The sequence below is a fragment of the Artibeus jamaicensis genome, unplaced genomic scaffold (genome assembly GCF_021234435.1).
Source record: "Artibeus jamaicensis isolate MK-2021 breed Jamaican fruit bat unplaced genomic scaffold, CSHL_Jam_final contig_700, whole genome shotgun sequence".
In the NCBI taxonomy this organism is placed as follows: Eukaryota; Metazoa; Chordata; class Mammalia; order Chiroptera; family Phyllostomidae; genus Artibeus; species Artibeus jamaicensis.
Window position 1 is genome coordinate 11,744,714 of NW_026521930.1, and position 22,862 is coordinate 11,767,575.

At 43.2% G+C, this 22,862-nt stretch overlaps 1 protein-coding gene across 1 annotated transcript in view; it reads right to left on the reverse strand.

The window, feature by feature from the left end:
- The window catches only part of ADCY9 (adenylate cyclase 9), a 156,940-nt gene that overhangs the window by 7,871 nt on the left and 126,207 nt on the right, over positions 1–22,862 (reverse strand). The window contains exons 4-10 of the mRNA XM_037154685.2: positions 18,174–18,278; positions 16,998–17,215; positions 11,487–11,589; positions 10,431–10,639; positions 6,269–6,428; positions 5,215–5,363; positions 546–587 (exon numbers count right to left, since the gene is read on the reverse strand). Coding sequence (XP_037010580.2) covers positions 546–587; positions 5,215–5,363; positions 6,269–6,428; positions 10,431–10,639; positions 11,487–11,589; positions 16,998–17,215; positions 18,174–18,278 — 986 coding nt within the window. The remainder of the gene's footprint in view (positions 1–545; positions 588–5,214; positions 5,364–6,268; positions 6,429–10,430; positions 10,640–11,486; positions 11,590–16,997; positions 17,216–18,173; positions 18,279–22,862) is intronic.

Below are 22,862 nucleotides of genomic sequence, written 5' to 3' on the forward strand. Positions count from 1 at the left end.
TGCTTTGATCTCCCTAATCGATCTTATCAGTAAGTCTTTTCTCTTTTTTTGTCACATGTGGTTCTATTACTCTTTGTAAAATTGGGAAGCTATCTCTGTCTTAGAGGCTTGAGAATAATTTAATTTTCTTTTCCCTAGGTTTTTGTAGTTTTATCTAATTTTTATTTTGAGCCTTCAACTCATATAGAATTTAGTTTGATGTTTATAATAAAGCAAGGGCCTAACATTTAATATTTCATTTTAGTTAGGTATTTGAAAATATTTCAAAGTAAGTACTTTTCTTTGATTGGTGGGATCTCCTAAAGTCTTACATAAAATTAAACCAAATCTAACTTATGTCTTAACTATCATTCCACTTTCCCAATAAAATATCATAACTATGATCTGCTATTTCAATAGGTAGGTAGTTTTCATTTATTCTTTTAAGAATGCATATATTGTACTTTTTATTTAATATACAATTATTTTTAGAAAGTTTAGGAATAAGCAGTTCAAATACAGTTACTATCATTGATTCAGATGTAAGCACAATGTTAAAAGCTTACCTGAAATTCTGTATTGCACTAAGGTGTGAAATTACTATGGAACTGAAATTAAAAAAAAAAAGTATTATTATAAAAGGCAAAGAAGGCATTATATAAAACATTGACAAGAGTTTAAATAAACATTTTTCCTTTTTTATGTGGAGATCAAGTTAGACAGCTATTTTTTCATTATAATTTGATTCTGTTGATTAAGAATAACACAAGGTAAAGCTAATGATATAGCTAGAGAGCCTTTACATCAGCTATGGAAAATAGACAAAATCACCACAGAACAAAACAAAACAGAAAAACTCTCTAAAGCATACATTTTACTACTAAGACTTAATCGCAGTGTCCTATAGAACAGAATGTTCGAACAGCAATGCCCACTGACAAAGGATCAGTTTTGAAAGAACTGTTAGAGGTGCTGGCAGATTACACTGGAGACACCAGACTTTGCTATTAATGGTGTCCAAAGCCATCACATCCCAATTTTAGATATTGAAACCATACATAATTAACAAACTCTCTTTCGGAGTTAGGGAAGGTATTCAGCCCTTATTCTTCCCATATTGGTAGAAGCTTCACTTGGAGTCATGTAACTTACACCCAGAACCCACCTAGTCCTTCAATAAACTGCAAACTTCCCCATCCAGGGAATCTCAGTCATTGTGAAGGGGGATGTGGCACATCTGTGAGCAGCTTTCCTGGGCAGCAAAGGCCAGGTGAGGACTACAGTGGCTTTTATAATCACATCGGGTATTAAATGTGTTCACAGAAAAGGAAATAAAAGCAAGTGCTATAATCACAAGATGTGAATTATAAGAATTCATGCCCTTATCTTACCCTGTCCAGGCATTATTGTGACATCACTGTAATCCACGTGTTTGTGTTCTTGCAAAGCTGGCCATGATTCTCAAAGAATCTTCTCCCCTTTATAGGAATTAAGTTTATGTTTTTCCTCCCCACCCCATATAGTCCCTACCCTGGACAGCCTTGGCAGTGATGATGGGCTACATGGGCTCCAAGCATCTTGTGTGTGTGGAGGGTACTGGGTCAAGGGGAGATTCAACTGCCAGCTCTACCCTAAGATCTGTTATTTGAATTCTGGGCAAGGAGCTGATGATAGGTTCCCCCTTAAATGGCTCTCCAGACCCAAGTGGAAAAGCCATACACCATTACTGAATGACCCTGTGAATAGCTGATGAAGCATGTATGATGGATCTAGAAGGTTAAAAGGTAGATTGCTGAATTTCAGGCTCTTGGGAAAGACATTTATAATGACCATAATTCCAGACTGCAGCACCTGCAGAAAGGGAAAAGTAGGCTTTGTTTCCCTTAGAGTAATTTACTTATTAAAATCTCCTTTCAAATACTCAGTGACAGTTCTACTTTATATTCCCCTTTTGATCTTAATTTGCATGGAACTTGAATATCTTTCATGTCCTTATTATTTTATTAAGTGAATTAAGAAAGAGTACTTACTCAGTCCATTGCTAACTAATACTTTGGTTATACCCAAAGATATACTGGTGATTTCATTTGATATTGAGACAAACTGGATTTACAACTTTTGAATTTCCTAAAGCAATGGTTCTCAGCAATGGTGATACCATACCTTGGAGGCATTTTGAAAACGTTGGGGGATCCCTCTGGTTACATTAATAATCTGGGGAGCTACAAATGTTAGATGCCTTACAAAACACAGTGAAGAAGTGTCCATGTAACTCTGAAATATCCTGCCAGCCTAACCCAGGGCAATTAAAATAAGTGTTTCTTTAATACATGCTGGTATGTTTTTAAAGTAGTTACACAGAATATCCAATATTTAGAAGTGTGTTACATAAAAGGAAGCTTCATAGGTTCAAGACCTTATCATGAAAAAATTTGAAATTATATTTTATTGTTTATGCTATTATAATTGTCCCAATTTTTCTCCCTTAGTATCCCGCCACGAAGCACCACGCACTCCCTCAGGCAATCCCCACACTATTATTGATGTCCATGGGTCATGCGTATAGGATCTTTGGCTACCCCAAACTCTATACCATAATTTATATCCCTACAGCTAGCTATTCTGTAACTGCCTATTTGTACTTCTTAATCCCCTCAGCTCTTCACTCATTCCCCCACACTCCCTTCCCATCTGGCAAACATCAAAATGCTTGCTGTATCCATGAATGTCTGTTCTTCTTGTTTGCTTACTTGGTTTTCTAGATTCAATTGTTAGATTTGAATTTATTGTCACTTATTGTTCTCAGTTTTGATCTTTTTCTTAAATAACTCCCCTTAACAAACATTTTATACAATAATGGTTTAGTGGTAACTCCCTTAGTTCTTTCTTGTCTGGGAAGCTCTTTATCTGCCCTTTGATTCTAAATAGCATCTTTGCTGGGTTGAGCAATCTTGGCTGTAGGTCCCTGCTTTTCAAACCTTTGAATATTTCTTGCCAATCCCTTCTAGTCTGCAAAGTTCCTTTGAGAAATCAGCTGAGAGTCTTATGGGTACTCCCCTGTAGGTAACTAAATGCTTTACTCTTGCTGCTTTTATGATTCTTTCTTTATCTTTACCTTTAGCATTTTAGTTATGATGTGTCTTGGAGTGGGCTTCTCTGAATCTATCTTGCTTGGGACTCTCTGTGCTTCCTGGACTTGCATGTCTATTTCCTTCACCAAATCAGGAAAGTTTTCTTTCACTGTTTTTTTCAAATAGACTTTCAATTTCTTGCTCTTTCTCTTCTACTTCTGGCACCCCTATGAAAAGAATGTTGGAAAGCTTCAAGTTGTCCTAGAGGCTGCTTACATTATCCGCATTTTTTGGCTTCTTTTGTTCTGATTGGTTGTTTTTTGGTTCCTTATGTTTCAAATCACTGATTTGATTCTCAGCTTCATCTACTCTACTGTTGCTTCCCTGTATATTGTTCTTTAACTGGTGTATCCTTCATTTCTGACAGGATCTTTTTTATGCTGTTGAGGTCCTCACTAAGTTCCTTGAGCATCCTCATAACCAGATGCAGATAGATTGCTTATCTCTATTCTGCTTAGTTCTTTTCCTGGAGTTATAATTTCTTCTTTCATTTGGGCCATATTCCTTTGTCCCCTTATTTTGGCAGCCTCCCTGTGTTTGTTTCTGTGTATTAGGTAGAGCTGCTTTGACTCCATCTTGGTAGTGTGGCCTAATGTAGTAGGTGTCCTGTAGGGTCCAGTGGCACAGCCTCCCCTATCACCCAAGCTGGGTACTTCAGGTATTTCCTTCATGTGGGCTGAGTACACCCATCTCTTATAGTTGCATCTTGATTGCTGTTGGCAGGTCAATGGGAGGGCTTTACCCAAACCAGTTAGCTACAAAGACTGGCTATGACCACTACCACCAACCTCTGCCCTCCGTGGAGAATCTATTGTGCAGGGGCAAAGCGGAGGTGCTCTGATGTGGTCTGTAGCTGTCGACTGGGTGTGCAGGTTCTGGAATTTCCCGGGTGGTATAGGCCATGGTCAGCCCCCAACCTGTGTTTTGCCTGGGGCCACCTGGCATGAGATATAAAGCAATCTGAGCCCAGGCTGGTATAGCTCAGTGGATTAAGCGAAGGCACAAGAACCAAAGGGTTGCTGGTCTGATTCCTAGTCAGGGTTCGTGACCTGGCTTGCAGACCAGGTCCCCAATGGGGGTGGCATGAGAGGCAACCACACATTGATGTTTCTATCCCTCTCTTTCTCCCTCCCTTCTCCTCTCTCTTAATATAAATAAATAAAATCTTAAAAAAAATAAACTGATCTGCGATGGCTGCTACTTGTGCTGGGAGATTCCAGGGTTAAGCCAAGTTGTGAATCTAGGCTGGCTGCTGGTAGTGCCAGGTCTGAGGCCACTTAGTAAGAGGTACAGGGGCTGAGGACTTGCTGAGGCCAGCCATTGCTTATTTCAGAGGATTTAGTAAGTTGTGAAGCATGAGCCATGACCAGCCATTCATATGGAAAAGTCACTGTTAATAGCTTGGGTGGGCCCATAAGTTGGGTGGGACAGAGCCTCAAGGGATCTCCTGGGCAGGGCAAACAGTGTTAGGTTGATGAAGTCTCAGATATGGCACCCGCCTGCCAGCTTTGTGGCCCTGTGGTCTGTGGGGGAAAGAATCAGAAAATGGACAATAGCCTCTGCCTGCATTTCTGTCTGGGAGAAAGCTGTCCCCCAGCTCTTGCTTTGAGGTCAGACATTTCAGTTCCTCCCTGTATGCCACTGGCACCTCTGAAGCTTTGATCCAGATGCTGGAGCTCTGAGGGAGTGGGTCTGAGTGAGTTCATGTGTGGGTTTTTTAAGAGGAACTGCCTGGGACTCTGATATTTGTTATACCAACTCAGTCTCCTCTGGTTTTTGCAGCCAGAAGTTATGGGGACTTATCTTCCTGGGCTGGGGGGCCTGGTGTGGGGCTGGGACGCCTCACTGTGTGTCTAAATGCAAATACATGTTATGTTATTAAAATTATTTTCTTTTTCTTTCTTCTGTACACCACTCCTTAGGCATTTCACCAAGTTGATGACATGTGTTTTGAAAGCTATCTCATGTTGTGACAGTGAATATCTGTTAGAGTGGAGGGTGCTAGTGCTGAAGTGAAACTGAGATTAAGAGAGACATAAGTGATACTGGAAAAGGTGGCCCTACTGTCGAATGTACCAGACATGAACTGCGGTGGCATACACACCTGTCTTGGCACAGGGAGATGTAGAGCAGAAGCAGGGGCCCAGCCCCGACGATGGTGGCTAAGGAGGACCGCATCCAGGAGCTGAGCTGGCAGAAGTTACAGTAGTGCACAACAGAGACAAGGACAGCCGAGCCCATGAACACGGTGAACTGCAACGAGGGACAGGCACTCAGTTAGAAACCCGCCCCACCTCCTCAACTCGTGGGCCTGCTCACCAACCGCCACCTGAGCACCATGAGATCAAATGATTCGCTCATTTATATGTGTTTCTGTGTCATACTGAAATATCGCAGACATCACAATATATCCAGCAGTGTCAAGGACAGATTATGAATCATTAGGTTAATTACAGAGAGTTTCAGGGAGTAAGTTCACAGATGCCCTAAAATTCTCCAAATGTGTGGAAATTACATTTTGGAGGAAAGGGAAGGCAGGCCACACCATTTGAGAACTATCACTGTGAATCAGTTACATTTAAAAAGCCTTTCCTTCAGGTACCTGCTGCCTGTCAGCAGAAATCTAACTTGGTCTTAAAGTATGAAACACACCAGCCTGCCCTGGCAGTTCATGCTACAATGCTTTCACCCAAAATATCATCTTCCACAACAGCATGAGTTCATTCTTGATGAGGCTTAACTCAGAAGCTCCTTCTCTGATCACAGAGCAGCACATTACCTTGTGTTGCTTACAATGTTTCTTTATGTTGTAAAACAAATAAGAAAATAACTGAATTGGACCTTGATAGACACTAAGAGACGTAGGACAGGATACACGTGCACTGGGAACTCTCCCCAGAGCAGGGTGGCAACTTATCCGGAATTCGTGAGTGTGGTCAACAACAGGCTTGAGCATCTGGACAGGCTTCGTGGAAACCTCCCTGCCTGCTCCTCTCTGACAGGCAAGTCTTTTCCAAAGACAAACGCACCGGGCTGACAGAGAGATTGTACTTCTTTAAGGGCCTATATTAAATTTATGACCCAAATCATCAGGCATTTTTTTAAGTGATGAGGGAGTCCAGAGAGTTCAGGAATAAAATGGCCAAACCTTTACGTACGTGTATATTTGTCTCAAATTCGGAAGTGATGTGTGAATAGACCGCGAGGGCGGGAAGTGACACCAGGATGGCCCCGATGAAATGGCGTGGGAGCCAGCCAGCTATCCATTCCAGCAGGCGCTTGGTGCAAGCCATCACGTCCTCCAGGAAAAATACCATCCTGTAACAGGCAGGGAGAGAAAGGAGAAATAGGGTGTCTGTAGGTGGGTCAGCCGGCCAGAGAAGATGGGATGGAGGATCACAGCCAGGCCTGCTTCCCACTTTCACCCATGCTGCTGCTGCTGGCATGAACAACAGGCAGAGCCCCACACCCCTCACTTTCGGTAGATGGCAAGGACACTGGACTTGCTCAGCTCATCATACCTTACTTGTTGCAAACTGGTAAGATACACTTGTAAAAAGCCAAGCATAAGCCTCTGTGTGTCTAAACGGAACAGGTAAGAACTGGGCATACAGATATTAACAGGCCCTGTGAAAGGTGGCCACCTTATTGTCACCTGCTAAGTAGGGCGGGAGGTCTCGAGCGGGTGGTTCAGGGGCTGTTTTGGAATGTTGAGGATGGCCTGTTGGGTTGCCACAGTGATTGAGGGGGGCTACTGACATCTAGAGAGGCATTCTGCAAGTACAGTGATACTCTGCCCTGAGCCCCACACAACTGACACATGCCCCCTGAGCATGCCCCATGGAGTTGAAATTCTGCTGACAAGGACCTCAGCCTACAGCCTAGTTGCGTTTACTTTACAAGCAGAAAGTGGTTTCTGCATGTTGTTAACATACACATTTCCAGGAATAAACCACTGTATAAATCGAGCAAGATTACCCTTTGTTTAGTTTGGGATACATCACCACGAGTTGTTCGGCATTTCAGAAACCACAGGCTGTAACCCAGTCCACGGCATTTATGCCACCAAACATGCACACCTCTGATGGTCCATGGTTAGAACCGTCACATTTTCAGCAATCGTGTGCATGAGAGCAGACAGCTGACAACTCTGATATAACTCTAGATGGTGGTGTCCAAGTGTATTTTAAGTGAGGCACTCCATATTTTATTTTAAATGGCTTTATTGTTTCTCCTTCAAATTGGAGTGACAACATTTCATTGATTCTTTTAGAAGTTGTGCATGTAAGGTGGGCTACATTTCAGGATAGTGATGTGAACATCATAAAATATTCTTCATAAAGAAGGGAGCTCAGTGTGTTGGGCTGGGAACTGTGATTCTGAGGGCAGAATGGCCTTGACTAAGTGAGGGATCCCAGACTCAGGAGTGGCCTAGACTCCAGCAGTAGAAACAGAAAGGCAGTGGGGGGTCTGCCTCAGGAGGGGGACCCACACACAGAGTCCCTCTCTGAAACCAGCTGCTGGGGAAAGTGTGGGGGGTGGGCAGCCTCATTGTCGTTGCTTCTGGAAGGGCAAGAAGCCCCCATCAGGGCACCTCAAACACACCCTGGAACCTGCCCTTTCAGACCTGACCACCTGCAGTGTAGCTAGCGCTCTGCCTGTGTTCAGCCTCCATGAGGAAACCCTAAATCTCAGCCATATTCTGTGTGGAGCCTGGCCCATTTGACCCTTTTAAGTCCTGGACTATTCTGGCCTCCTGATACTTAAAGGATAATGGAGTCCTTGGACTATTTCCAAGAATAACCATAAATACGCTCAAAGGCCGAAAACATAAGCCCTACAAGGAGACAGAGGGAGCTGAGCACCAGACTAGAAGAGGCAGGCCTGGGAAGCCCTCCTCAAAGGTCCCCAGGACTGCAGAGTTCCAAGGATAAGACCTCTGTCTCATACCTGCCTAGGGCACAGCAAAAATGGCTAGTGTGGAAGAACGAGGGCCCAAGCTGAGCCTGGGAAGCCTTCTAGAAGAGGTGCGGGCCCAGGGCCAGCCACTCAGGCAGGCAAGAACTGGCCTTCCTGGGGCACCTACATATTCACCAGCGTAGGTTCTTACTAGTCTGGAGTCCTAAATATAAATATGTCCTCAGGGGACTGAGAGGAAATCCTTCAGGGTCTCAACCTCTCCCAGGTAAAGTGAACTTTTAAAGTCACACTAGAGGTCTTTCAGGAGCACAGGGGCTACCTCATTTGCCTGGCCCAGGACAGTGGCATTCAGGCACAACTAGGCCTGGCTTGTGTGTGACCTGGGGCCTTCTGTAGCCTCTAAATGTAGGTTAGCCCAAATACTGTAGAACTGGACCCAAAGGAACAGGAAACCATCATATAAAGGTTTTTTGTTTTTTTTTAATGTATGGAGACAATGCTAGCCTCAGAGAGATCAAAAGCCTTCTCTAGTTATGGAACCCATGCCAGACAGAAACCTGGAGCTGGGGAAGTGAGGAAAGTGGAGTAACTGCAAATGTGTACTGTGTTTTCTTTGGGGTAATATAAATTTCTAAAATTATATGGTGATGTTTGTACAACTCTGTTAAGTTCACTGAAGTTAACTGAATTGTAGGCTTAAATGAGTGAATTTATTATACATGAATTGTATCACAAAACTAACGTTAAGAAGGAAAAAAAAAACGTAGGGGCCTGATGATGACTTAGTCCGGGTTCCCCAGAAGCAGGTGACTTGGGAGTCCCAGGCAGCTCAGTGAGGTGTGCAGAGCCAGGACATAGGGGGCAGGAGCATAGGAAAGAAAGGCTGTGTTATGGAGGAGCCACCTGTGGGCAACACAGCTCTACCCACCTATAAGGGAACTTGGGGAGACAGCAAGGATGCACCTCACAGTGACCTTAACCAGGGACAGGAGATGAGGTTGTGGCTTCTGGCAGTGCTCAGCAAATAGCCTTCTCACAGGGGCCTCACTGGGGAGCAAGGGAGCGGTGAGCATCGAAGGGAGGGGGGCAGGCAGCCAGCCTCAGGGCCAGACCTGAAGCTAATGCTTCCTGTCCTGGGATGCTGGGGAGGAGCAGCAGAAACTTATGGTCAGGGTCCTTCTCCCTGTTTCTGTTTTACCCCAACTTTGGGGGCAATTACCAGTGGGGCCCTATGAGGCTGACAGGCTCCCCTGTTGGGAGTGACAGGGCTGAACAGAGAAGGTGGTTGTGGTGCAAAGATCCAGTGTCATAGTGCCCAGGAGGCAGATGGCACAGGCTATCTGTGTGCTTGTGAATGGAGTGCCCTGTGTATTTACATCCAGTCAGAAATGTAGAGCGCCTGGGAGCTTTCTCAGTGCTAGACTGAACTCAAAATCATGTTGGGCAGGTCCTGAGGGCCCAGCTTCCTAAGAGGCCACTGCTTTCTGTTCAGACTCTGTCCATTTTTTTTAAATTTTATTTATTTATCTTTAGAGGGGAAGGAAAGGAGAGAGCGAGAGAACCATCAATTTATGGTTGCCTTTCATGCGTCCCCTGCTGGGAATTGGCCTGCAGGGAACTGGCCTGCAACCCAGGAATGTGCCCTGACTGGGAATCGAACCGCGGTTGTCTGGTTCGCAGGCCCGCGCTCAACCCACTGAGCTACACCAGCCAGGGCTAAATAATTTTTTTTAATTATTTTATTTATTTATCTTTAGAGGGGAAGGGAAGGAGAGAGTGAGAGAAATATCAATGTATAGTTGCCTCTCGTGCGTCCCCTGCTGGGAACTGGCCTGCAGCCCAAGCATGTACCCTGACTGGGAATTGACCTGCGGTTGTTTGGTTCGCAGGCCTGTGCTCAATCCACTGAGCTACACCAGCCAGGCCCTCTGTCCATTTTTTAATGGGTTATATTTTTATTATTGAGCTTACATTCTAGATATCAGACCCTAGTCGTGGATAAGACATGCAAATATTCTCTTCCATTCTGCAGATTCTCTTTCTTTTCTTTTTCTCCTTTCTTTCTTATTCCTTATCTTCCCACTTTTTCTTTTTTTTTAAGTCTCTGATTTGGGAGATCCAGGGGCTAGCTGGCAGCATTGGGGCTGCAAAGGACACTGACCCTCTGGTAAAAAGAGTGCCCACCTGTGCCATGGGCCAGGGTCTTCAAAGGAGGAACCTGTGAAATAGAGCTGGGGGAGGGAAGGAAAGAGGACCCGTCACCTGGAATGAGCTTGCAGAGACAGCCCGCTTCAGACCGCTGGTCAGTTGTGCTGCAGACTGTTCAGTCATTAACTGTTGAGCCAGCAGAGGGAGCCAGAAGCTAAAAGCTGGAGAACCGCCCTGCAGGTGAGCCTTTACCTGACGGAGACCACGAGGGACAGCACCTCCAGTAGCAGGGCCGCCCCGAAGACCACCAGGGTGGCTGGCGGGGGAGGCGTGGTGGCAGCCCCGTACTTTAGGAAGCAGGTGATGGAAAGAATCAGAAACACTGTTGTTGACAGAAACACATCCAGGAGGGAGCTGAAAGTGGCACTGGCAAAAGTCTTCACAGGAGAATTCTTCATAACCTGTTTGGGGTAGAAGAAAGGTGGGGGAGCATAAATAGATGATGCAATGGATGGTCATGAAGTATGGTTTAGGTGGGAAACCCCAAACATATACTGAGCACTTGCCTACCCCTAACCAGGTACATAGTAATAAGTGCTCTAGGTGGGCTATCTCCTCACTACTTCTCCACTTAATAATGAGAAAACTAAGGCACAGATAAGTTAAGGAACTTGACCAAGGTCACACAGCAACTGATTACACACCAGTAAGTTCTCAGAGAAGTGTTACATACTGAACCTGAAAGGTTGAGTTATTGACTGGTAAAGTTAACGATTCCGTGTCCATAAAGTCAGCAGCACAAAAACCATGTGCTGGAAGTGTCCACTAAATGGCTGGGTCCCAGGTTCAGGGTGTGTGAAAGCTGGGATCATGACAGGAGTAATCGGTGGGGATTGAAGCAGCAGTGAATGAAAATGCAGGTCTGTCAACTGACAGTAAAAGATGCTTATGCCTTCACTCGAGAGCCTGCTCTGGACCTGGCTCTGTATAGGGTGCAGGGAGTAGACATGAAACAAGGTCCTAGGGGAGCACACAGCCTAATGTGGATGCACCACCTGCAGAGGAAAGGGACTGGGAAATAAAAGCCTGGGTTGTTAGACTAAAGAGTGCAGAAAGATTGTTTTGTCCCTTGTGTAGATAAATTCACATACAGATGCAAGTTAGGGCTTACAGATTGTAAGAAATCAATATTAGCCTTCATTTTTCCTGTCACTTAGGAAAGCAAGAAAAAAGTTTTCAAAGCATAAAATTAGGAACTATCCACTAAAAAGTGACACATTTCTTAGTAAAATTAGAAGGAACACTCACCTCTTCTTGATAGCTGGTCCTATAGGCTTGCTCTAGCTCCTGATCCAGAAAGTTCAAGCTGAACTGATTAATAGGTGGCTTAAAAAAATAATCTTTCATCAGGCTAGAAAAGATGAAAATGCAATCCATCAACATGAAGCTCAATCATATTTACTTTATGAGAAGACTGCAATTAGCTATCGAAATGCCATTCAGTAAGCATGTCATAAAAGCTGCGTCTAAAAGTCACCATGTTATAGACATGGTTTGACCACCCCTTTTCAGAACACACCTCTGGAAAGTGTTTGCAAACATAATCACATTTTATGTTTCCCTTCCACTAAAGAAAAACCATTCACCATAATTATAACACATATCACTAGAACCCCACTTTTGAAAACATCTTCCTGATATCCAGGGTTAGAAGAAGGCAGCTCCTTTGTTCTATGAAAATATCCTTCTAAAGGATCGCAAATCCTTATACTGAGAGTACTCATGCAGATTTGAAGGCTTCCAGTGAAAACATAATTCAGAGCTGCCTGTCCTGTCATTCAGAGTATTGACAGTAATAACCACCATCAAAGAAAGCTAACAGATTATTATAAAAAAATTGTGTTTACAGTTAGTATAATTTTGTGTGTAATTGTGTTTACAGTTAGTGCTACCCTCACAAATACAGAGTGCATGTGAAACCTGAAAATTAACAATGCTCAATGGCCTTAATAGCAGAGAAATCAAACCTGCTTTATGTGACTCATTCTTTTATGAAGTGCCAGCAAATAGTTAATATCCCTTTTCTACTGCAGGAAACTGCTATACATTTAAGGGAATGTTAGCACAGTTTCAGAAGGCAAATACAGCTGTGGGGTGTAGTCTCTCTGACTCATACAATACTAGAATTAAATGAGATGAAATAAAGTGCCTAGCATGTGCCTGACACACAGTAGGGTTCACTGTACATATGCTTCCTCTTTTCCTTGCAACAGAGTGAACTCTCTTTTTGCGTTGAATGTGCAATACCTTACTACAATCTCAGACTGAGAAAAGAGAAAATTCTGTCCCCTAATGTTGATCCACCATCACAACACCCTATAAATGCTCAATATAGTTTTTTCCAAGTACAAGGGTACGTTCACAAAAAAGATGACATGTGAGGCCATAAAACAAGTATCAATAAATGTAAAAGGACTGAAATCACATAGAGTATGTCTTTGACCATGATGACATTGAATTATACATCAATAACTATATCTAAATACCATTCTTCATTAAAAGTTGTGAGGTTCTTTCGAGAAATGTCTGATTCCTGAGCTGGGGCAGGAAAGATACGAAATGAGCCTGCGGGACTTCTGCCAAGATGGAGGCATAGGTGGAGATGCCGTGCTTTCTCAAACAACCAAGTTTAGAGACAACAAAATATAAGCAACAGAATACACAGACAGAAAACAGAAAATTGAACTTTTCGGAAGTCTGATAACAATGAATTCTTCAGCCTGACCAGTAAGAGGGGCGAAGCCAGCAGCTGGCAGAGCGGGGTTGCACAGGAAAACTCGGTCAGATGGACTCGAGCACATGGATCCCAGGCGTGGGGTTGCAAAGGCTGGACCCGGTGAGCGAACCAGGGAGCAACCCAGTGAGCCACCGGTGGACCCAGCAAGGGTGCAGGGAGGCGGGTTGATTGTGGTGGCGCATTCCTGCGCAGATAGACCAGCGAAGGAGTGGGCAGTGAGACGGGACAGAGCAGGCCCCAGTGACAGGAAGCAGCAGAGGGGGCCACTATTTCCCCACTCTGACCCCGCCCCCACATACAGCATCACAACCCAGCAAACTGGGTGGCCCTGCCCTGGTGAACAACTAAGGCTCCCTCCTCATACATAACAGTCGTGAACAGACCAAAACATGGCTCAAGTAGAACTCAAAGCCCCAGAGCCCACAACTCTAAGTGACCAAGAAACAGCCAACCTATCAGATGCACAGTTCAAAACACTGGTGACCAGGATGCTCACAGAAGTGGTTGATTTTAGTCACAAATTAGAGGAACATATGAAGGCTAAACTAATTGAAATGAAGGGAAATGGACAGGAAACCAATAGTGATGAAAAGGAAACTTGGACTCCAATCAAGGGAGTGGACCAGAAGAAAGGAAAAAATGACCAAACAGAAAAGAATGAAGAAACAAGAATTCAAAAAAATGAGGAGAGACTTAGGAACCTCCAGGACATCTTTAAACGTTCCAACATCCGAATTATAGGGGTACCAGAAGGGGGAAAGAAACAGCCACCAGTGGAAAACTTATTTGAACAAATAATAAAGAAGAATTTCCCCAATCTGGCAAAGGAAATAGACTTCCAGGAAATTCAGGAAGCTCAGAGAGTCCCAAAGAAGTTGGACCCAAGAAGGAACATACCAAGACACATATCATTACATTAGCCAAGATTAAAATGAAGGAGAGAATCCTAGAAGGAGCAAGAGATAAGGGGATAGTCACTTACAAAGGAGTGCCCATCAGACTGTCAGCAGATCTCTCAAAAGAGACCTTACAGGCAAGAAGGGGCTGGAAAGAGGTATTCCAAGTCATAAAATCCAAAGACCTACAACCAAGATTACTCTATCCAGCAAAACTTTCATTTAGAATGGAAGGACAGATAAAGTGCTTCTCAGATAAGACCAAATTCAAGGAGTTCATCATCACCAAGCCCTTATTATATGAAATGTTAAGGGGACTTATCTAAGAAAAAGAAGATAAAAAATAGGAAGTGAAAGGACAGCAAACTCACAGTTATTAACAACCACACCTAGAACAAAAGCAAACTAAAAGGGCAGCTAGATCAGGAGTGGAACCATAGAAATGGAGATCTCATGGAGGGTTAGCAACAGGGGAGTGGGAAGAGGAGAAGGGGGGAGAAGGTACAGAAAATAAGTTGCATAGATGGTAGGTAGAAAATAGATAGGGGGAGGGCAAGAATAGTATGGGAAATATAGAATCTAAAGAACTTGAGACACATGGTCATAAACTAAAGGGGGGGAATGGTGGGGGAGGGGGTGTGCAGGGTGGAGGGGAATGAAGGGGGAATAGAACAACCGTAATGGCATAATCAATAAAATAAAAATTAAAAATATATATATGGAACCATAAACGACCCTGAATAAATAGCAGCTGCAATTTTTAGAAAGAAGAACAAAGTTGGAGGGATCACAATACCTGATACCAAACTGTATTACAAGGCCACTATAATCAAAACAGCCTGGTACTGGCATAAAAACAGGCACACAGACCAATGAAACAGAACAGAGAGCCCAGAAATAAACCCAATCTCTACGGCCAAATATTCAACAAAGGGGGCAGCTACATAAAATGAAGTAATAATAGCCTCTTCAACAAATGGTGTTGGGAGAACTGGACAGCTACATGTCAAAAAAAAAAAAATGAAACTTGAGCACCAACTTACACCATACACAAAAATAAACTCAAGGTGGATAAAAGACTTAAACATAAGCCGTGACATCATTAAAGTCCTAGAGGAGAACATTGGCAGGAAAATCTCAGATATTTTACACAGCAACTTTTTTACTGATATGTCCCCTAGAGCAAGGGACATAAAGGAAAGAATAAACAAATGGGATCTCATCAAAATTAGAAACTTTTGCATGGCTAAAGAAAACAGTATTAAAATAAAAAGAGGACCAACTGTATGGGAAAACATATTTGCCAATGATACCTCAGACAAAGGTTCAATCTCCAAAATATACAAAGAACTTACATGACTCCACTCTAAGAAGAAAAGCAACCCAATTAAAAAATGGGCAAAGGACTTGAACAGATATTTCTCCAAGGAGGACATACAGAAGATCCAGAGACACATGAAAAGATGCTCAATATCACTAGCTATCAGAGAGATGCAAATTAAAAACACAATGAGATACTACTTTACACCGGTTAGAATGGCCATCATAAACAACGCAACAAACAACAAGTGTTGGAGAGGGTGTGGAGAAGAGGGGACCCTAATCCATTGTTGGTGGGATTGCAGACTGGTACAACCACTGTGGAAAACAGTATGGAATTTTCTCAGAAAACTAAAAATGGACGTGCCTTTTGACCCAGCAATTCCACTGCTGGGATTATATCCTAAGAACCCTGAAACACCAATCCAAAAGAACCTATGCACCCCAATGTTCATAGCAGCACAATTTACAATAGCCAAGAGTTGGAAGCAACCTACGTGTCTGTCAGTAAATGAACTGATCAAAAAATTATGGTACATATACACAATGGAATTCTATGCAGCAGAAAGAAAGAAGGAGCTTTCTACCTTTTGCAACATCATGGATGGAACTGGAAAGCATTATGCTGAGTGAAATAAGCCAGGTGTTGAAAGACAAATACCATATGATCTCACCTTTAACAGGAAGCTAGCAACAAAACAAATAAGCAAACAAAATAAAAACAAAGACACTGAAATAGAGAACAGGGGGAAAGTGACCAGAGGGGAGAGGGGAGGGAATTTCAGGGGAAAAAGGGGAAGGATTTACAGGAACTAGTATAAAGGACACATGGAGAACAACTAAGGCGGGTGGAAATGGGAGAGAGGTGGGGAGCACTGGGGGGGGTGGGTTGGGATGGGAGTAAAAGAGAGAAAACTGTACTTGAACAACAATTAAATTTAAAAATTAAAAAAAAATAACGTACCAATACCTGTTACAACATAGATGAAACTCATCGTGGACGACACGATAATTTACACACACACACACAAACTGTTAACATCATGAAAGACAGCATGGCTGAGGAACTGTCTTAGATTCAAAAAGACTGAAGAGGAATGACACTAGATAATGCAATCTGCGATCCAAAACTGGATCCTGTACTAGAGGGAAAGGAAGTACTATCAAAGACATTTTGGACCAACTGGCAAAATTGGAATATAGACTGCAGATCAGATAAAATATCACACTGATGCTAAGTTTCCTGAATTCGGTAACCAGGATTATGTAAAAGAACATCTTTGTTGTTAGGAAACGTAGTATTAAGGGGTAAAGAGAATGATGTATTTAAGTTAGTTACATGGGTGAGAAAAAATAATAAATTTCATAGAGAAGGGGAGTGAAAGGAGAATAAAACAAACAGTAAAATGTTAAAAGTTAGAAAATCAGGCAAAGCCTATAAAGCAGGGGTGTCCAACCTTTTGGCATCTCTGGGCCATACTTGAAGAAGAAGAGTTGGCCATACTAAATACACAAACACTACTTAAAACTGGTGAGCAAAAAAAAAAAAGGTTTTAAGTAAATGTACAATTTTGTGTTGGGCTTCATTCATAGCCATCCTGGGCCATATGTAGCCCACAGGCTGCAAATTGGACACCTCTGGTATAAAGGGCATTGTTCGTATTATTCATGCAACTCTTCTATATGTTTTAAATTACTTTAAAGTAAAGTGACACACTGACAACACATGAGGGATAAGGTAATTCAGAAAAAGGGAGAGGCTTCTACCTGCAAACTTTACTTAAATGCTCATGGCTCCATTCTTACCTGTCTTCTTTGATAACATCAACAAAGTGGGCATCTGTTTTCTCCCGGATGTTCTTGAATCTCAGTGGTAGGAGAGCAGACTGGTCCAAGCTGACACCTGCCCATCTTCCCTTTTCCTGTAGGATCTCACACAGAGAGGTCTGGCTATTGGTGAGTTTCTCTTCTTGGGGAGGGCTCAGAAGTCCATTTTGGGTCTTAGAATTATGTCCACCAGAAGCCTGCCTCAAGACAAGAGAGAAGCAGACATAGAAGTGACCCATGGGTGTGCAAGAGTGCTATTCCACACAACTCCTCTACTACGCTGGGGTCCCACTGGTCTGCACACTACACCTTCCAATCTCTGTTCTAATCCAAACTCTCAACCTCTTTGCCCACCTGCTTTTCCCTATCCTCTTAGTTTGTCAAATTACACCTCTAGGCATTCAGACAACCAGGGAGGTTGAGGCTCTCAGAGTTTGCGGACCATAGAACCAGGGTTCCAGAGGGCTGTGTGGAAGGTTTGAGGGAATCAGGAGAAGTGCAAGGGTGGATCCAGAGAAAGGAAACCCCTATGGGCGGTAGCTTAGGAAAGGGTGACTGCCTGTCTGCAACACAGACTGACCCAGTGTTGCACAAGTCCATGGGCAGATGACATGGAGGTGGATGACAGATAAAGGTCTCCTGGAGGGTCAGCCTTTGTAGCAGACTGAAATGCTCTCAGGTTTGGTCTTTGTTCTGCTTTCCACTGAGACTTCCTGGTCTCAGGAACTTTCTGGTTCCAAATGAGTCTTTTCTGGCATTTTCTCACTGCTGTCCCTAACTGCAAGTCCCTCTTCATGGTGTCTCTTATCCCAATGTCCCCTCTTCTTTTTGCTAATCCATATTCCACCATATTTTGAGTCCAACCCCCAGCTCCACAAACCCTCCCTAACTACTCTAATGCACATGTCTTTGAACCCTTATTGCCCATTAGGGATTCCATCCAGTTCAGCATGTGATTACTTCTTATGGATTAGTTCTGACCCTCTATCCTGTTCTTTACTGGTCTGTTCAAAACTCAAAAGGCTAGAAGGTGTGGAACTGTATCACCTAAGAGGAGTTATTCTAAGAACTGAGAAGTCGACAAGTCATGAGCATCATCTCAGGTAGATGCGCCAGGAGAGGAACTGACAAGAATGACAGCCAGGAGCTTGTTACCTTGGTGTTATTTTTATGCTCCTCCTGACAGCCGTTTTGCACTGCTCCTCCTTCTGCACCAGCTTCTGATTTGGGAGCAAATGTGATTCTGCAAGAAGGGCAGGTCTACAAGAAAAACACAGACCGTAGGAAGTCACCCAGAAAACAGGACCACAATACATAATTCAAACAGGTCCTCTATCGTTGCAATTTGCTGTCATGTAGAATGGTTGTAACCAACGGAAGGCTTACTGATCCACTCCAGGATGAGTTAAAGACAAACTGGCAAAGTGAAAATGGAAACATGTCCACCTAAGACCTGTACATGAATGCTACAAAACAGCGAAAAACTACAACTCAAATGTCCATTAACAGATGAATGGATCTAACCATATAATGGAATATTATTTAGCTATCAAAATGAATGAAGTACTGATTTAGGCTACAATGAACCATGAAACACTATACTCAGTGAATTAAGACAGACACAAAAGGCCACATACTGAATGATTCCATCCATATAAAATGTCCATAAAAGGCAACTCCATAGAGATGGAAAGGAGACTGGGTGTTGCCAGGGAAAGAGGAATAAGGGAATGAGCAGGGATCTAATGCAGCCATCCCCAACCTTTTTGGCCCCAGGGACTAGTTTTGTGGAAGGCAATTTTTCCACAGACCTGGGAGAGGGGGATGGTTCTGAGATGATTCAAGTGCATTGCATTAAGCTCACCTCCTGATGTGAGGCCCAGTTCCTGTGAGGCCTGGACCAGTGCCGGTCCATGGACTGGAGGTTGGGGACCCCAAATCTAATGGACATGGGTTTTTTTCTTTTGGGGAGTAATGAAAATGTTCTAAACTTGACTGTGGTGATAGTTGCGCAACTTTGCAAATATACTACAAATTATCAAACTGTACACTTTAAAGGGGATTCTTGGTATGTGAATCACACCTCAATAAGGCTGCTGTCACTGAACAACCCACCATTTCCCTACAAGAGAACACTAAGCCAAGGTCTACGAGCTCTAGATGATAGTGAGCTGTTCCTAGAAAATAGGCTGAATAATCAGAGGGACCTGTTTATAGACCTAGAAATTCTTAACAGCTTGCAGAAATTAGCTGAGCTAGAAAAGAAAAGGCAAGACAATACTGACAGGTAGAGTAGAAAGGGCAGCAAGGCCTTCATTTCTCATAAGCCAGGGTTCAAATTCCACCTCGAATCCTTACTCTTTTTGGAAGATCCTGTTAAAGCCATTCACCTCAGTTTTCTCATCTGTAAAAAGAGACTGATAACACTTTTCTTGAAAATATTTGATAAGGGTTAAATGAATATGTATGTAGGTAGCCTAGCATCGTTCCTGGCTCTCTTAATAAACTTACTATTATTATTAATGTGATCCATTAAACTAGGAATTGTCATTGAGATAGCAACTAATCACTTCCAGTGGAGAAGACAAACTGTAGCAGCAAAGATATATTAGGACTAAAAAAAATTTCCTTACATAGCATTGTTACACATTGGAATACATTATAGGAAGCTAAATATTACTTCAGAAATTTAAAATAAGTGTCATTTAATTCCTAAAGGCAAGGACATGACCCAGATCACATCCCAACTTAGATTTCAGTCCCACGCAGTATAAATAAAATAAATAAAGACTCTAAAGAGGTGTGTAATTTGGGAACCTGATGCAATGCACAAGCTAAGTTTGAACATTTATATTCATCAAAAAATGAAAACAAACATGACAACAGAACTAACATACCTGATCTAACATAATGTTAACTAACATACCTGAGTAGTACCTAGGTAAAATCTGGTTATAGCTCTTTAAAAATTGACATTATTAATGGATAAAATGTTCTAATTATCAATACACACAATAAAATTATTTAAAAATATATCTTGGTATTGACTGAGTTAAACTTCAAGGTATTTTACCAATGGGGCCACTGATTTCTCAAATAAAAAATAAATCCAAAATTCCAATACCACACAAATGGGAGTGCCCTTCCCAGCCCCCATGGGAGGCATAAAGTAGATGTGCCCAAGAAACGCCCAGCGAGGTCCTGAGGGTGCCCCCTAGTGGGGATAGAAGTAAATGACTTTGGTGGTGGCAGTGGTGGCAGACTTGTTTCTCTAGGGAAACAGTGGCCTTTTCAGGGGCCAAGTAGTGAGTGGCCTGGGGGTGGAGTGGATCCAACTTGGAGTGTGGGAACGGTGTGAAAGACTCTGAGTCAAACCCTTAGGGTCCAGGGAATTTCACAATCTTGTAAAGACACAATGAAAGAGTAAAACGCTATTACTCTGACCACTTTTTAAACATTAAGACTAGAGAAGTAGGGTAACAGTGATTAAAGGCAATGGCTTTGAAATCAAACTGTCATGGACTGGTACTACCACTTAATAGGGACTCTCTCTGAGTCTCATTTTCTTCCTTGGTAAAAAGGAACTGTATCTACCTTGAAAAATTATTATAAGGGCAAAATGAATCAATATAAATAAAGCATGTCAGAGGTACTTTAAACCAGCTTTGTTTTGTGCATTGACTCTAATCCTGTGATACTGACTTTCCAGATTAGTGAACTGAAGATGATGAGGCTGCATCCTGGCCCAACAGGAGGGAAGCTGTGATGGACTGGTAATGTCTGCCATGGGTAAGAGGTGGACAAGTGGAGGTATACGTGCACTGATCACAGCTTGACTCTGCACAAGGTCTGAGGCGTTAGTGAGTATTCAATAAATGTTGGTATTTAATATTAAAGCTTCTGGTCAGTATTCTCTCTGGTTTTAAAGATAGTTCATCTGGTAATTTAAAGCCCCTGATCACAGACAGGGCAGCCATCCTTGGTATCTGCTCTTGCGTAGCCATTTTTTTTTTAGTTATCTCTTGGCATCAGTTGTTTCTGAGTGTTTTCCTCTCAAGTACACTTGATGCACTTTAAAAGTGCATCAAGTGTACTTGAGAAAAGAAGGCCATCTGCTTCCTAGGAATTCTACTGCACACTGGTTTTATGTATATATGATGTTTTATGCATTTAGAGCCACAAATAAACAACAGTGATTATCAAACCAATCCAACAGCAGAGGGCACACTCTCCACAAAGGATTCCCTTGATAGGAATTGGGGCCACACAACTCAGATTCTGCACCCTCTGTGTGAAGGTCTTAGCTGCAAAGGGGTTGAAAAGTCTATGGAGACTAGGAGTGCCCATGGGGACCTGTTAATCTTCAGAGAGCCTGGGGCAGTGGTCTTCACAAATGGCCAAGTCAAAATACGTCCCTTTGACAAAGAGGCTACGTGGGCCTGTACCCTGTTCTGATAAAATGCTCTAATATAGAGGTAAGATCTTGTAGAGCTGCCCACAAAACAGCCTCAGGGAGCAAAGGCACAGACATACACCGTCAGAGTCCAAATGTTCATAATGGTCTATGAGTCTGCACTGAGAGGTTCAGGGGCTCGTCAGCGTCACATGTGAAGCAGCAGAGAGTAGGACCTATGACTGGGACTCCTCATGGCCTGAACAGTGCTCACTGCACACTCGACATTCCCACAGCAGTTTTGCCCTGAGTGGGGACATGGGGTTGGGTGGGAGAACAAGCTGTTGGGGGGGAGGACTTGCTTTGAAAATGTTGTTCTTTGTCATTTTATTTCTTCTTCAGTACCTTCCTTTGGGGGAGGGGGAGTTTTTTAAATTAAAATTGTAAAACAAATGAAACAAAAAATCTTCAAGAAATACATCTTCCCTGATGGAGATATTCTCATATCTTAACATCCCCTTCTGCTCTGTGGTGAGAGCCCATTCTGCATGAGAAGGGCCCCACCATGCAATGGTTAGGTGGGTTTACTTCCTCTCTCCACTTGTGACAGCGATTTTCCTTTAACCATTATATTAAAGCTTTATTTTAATTGGGTTAAAACATCTCACAAAATGCTTTTTGCTAGGCATGCAGACACCTCTCTGAAATGTCTGCCAACCCATTAAATGTCCATCTCTCCCCCTGTGCGTCTGCCAGTAACTACATCCCTGAGAAACCCTCACTGGGAAGCATTTCCGACTTCAGGGAACTACCTGGGATATCCTGCCACCTTGGGAGGCATGCCTGAGCAACTGACTCGCAGGGAAGCAACAGTGGTGAGCACATTAGATAAAGCTGGCTGTTGTAATGATGGCAGCTGCTATGGCTTAGAAACATCAATGTATAGAGGGCACACCATGAATGATAATCAGGGCCTTAACCAGGCGATGTCTGCAGTCTCCTGTACTTGATCTCAATTAATCCTCACAACACTTCAAAACAAAAGTGATTGCTCTGACCACACACAGATGCTCACCAACAGTGGGGCCCAGATTGCAGAGCTCCTGGCCCCTGACCACCATGAAACTTCTCTCTGGCCTCCTTTCCTGGTACAAGGATGATCCAGGAATAATCCTGGCACTCTGGTCTCCTCTGCCTCATTCCATGAAGGGACCAAGGCAGTTAGGACCACATCCTGGTTCTTTTAAATGGCACTATTGGCACACTGGTATCAAGGGAAGCTTCATCAAGAACAGCTAAGTACCCCAGACAAGAGTATTTCCTCGGCCAAAGAGTACACTTGCTATTGCCTGGGAAATCTGAGATCCCACTGGAGATCACCCAAGAGCGAGTCCTGCATTTTCCCAGATTATCTGTGCTCCTTCCCCCAATATGAACATGGGCTCAGAGGG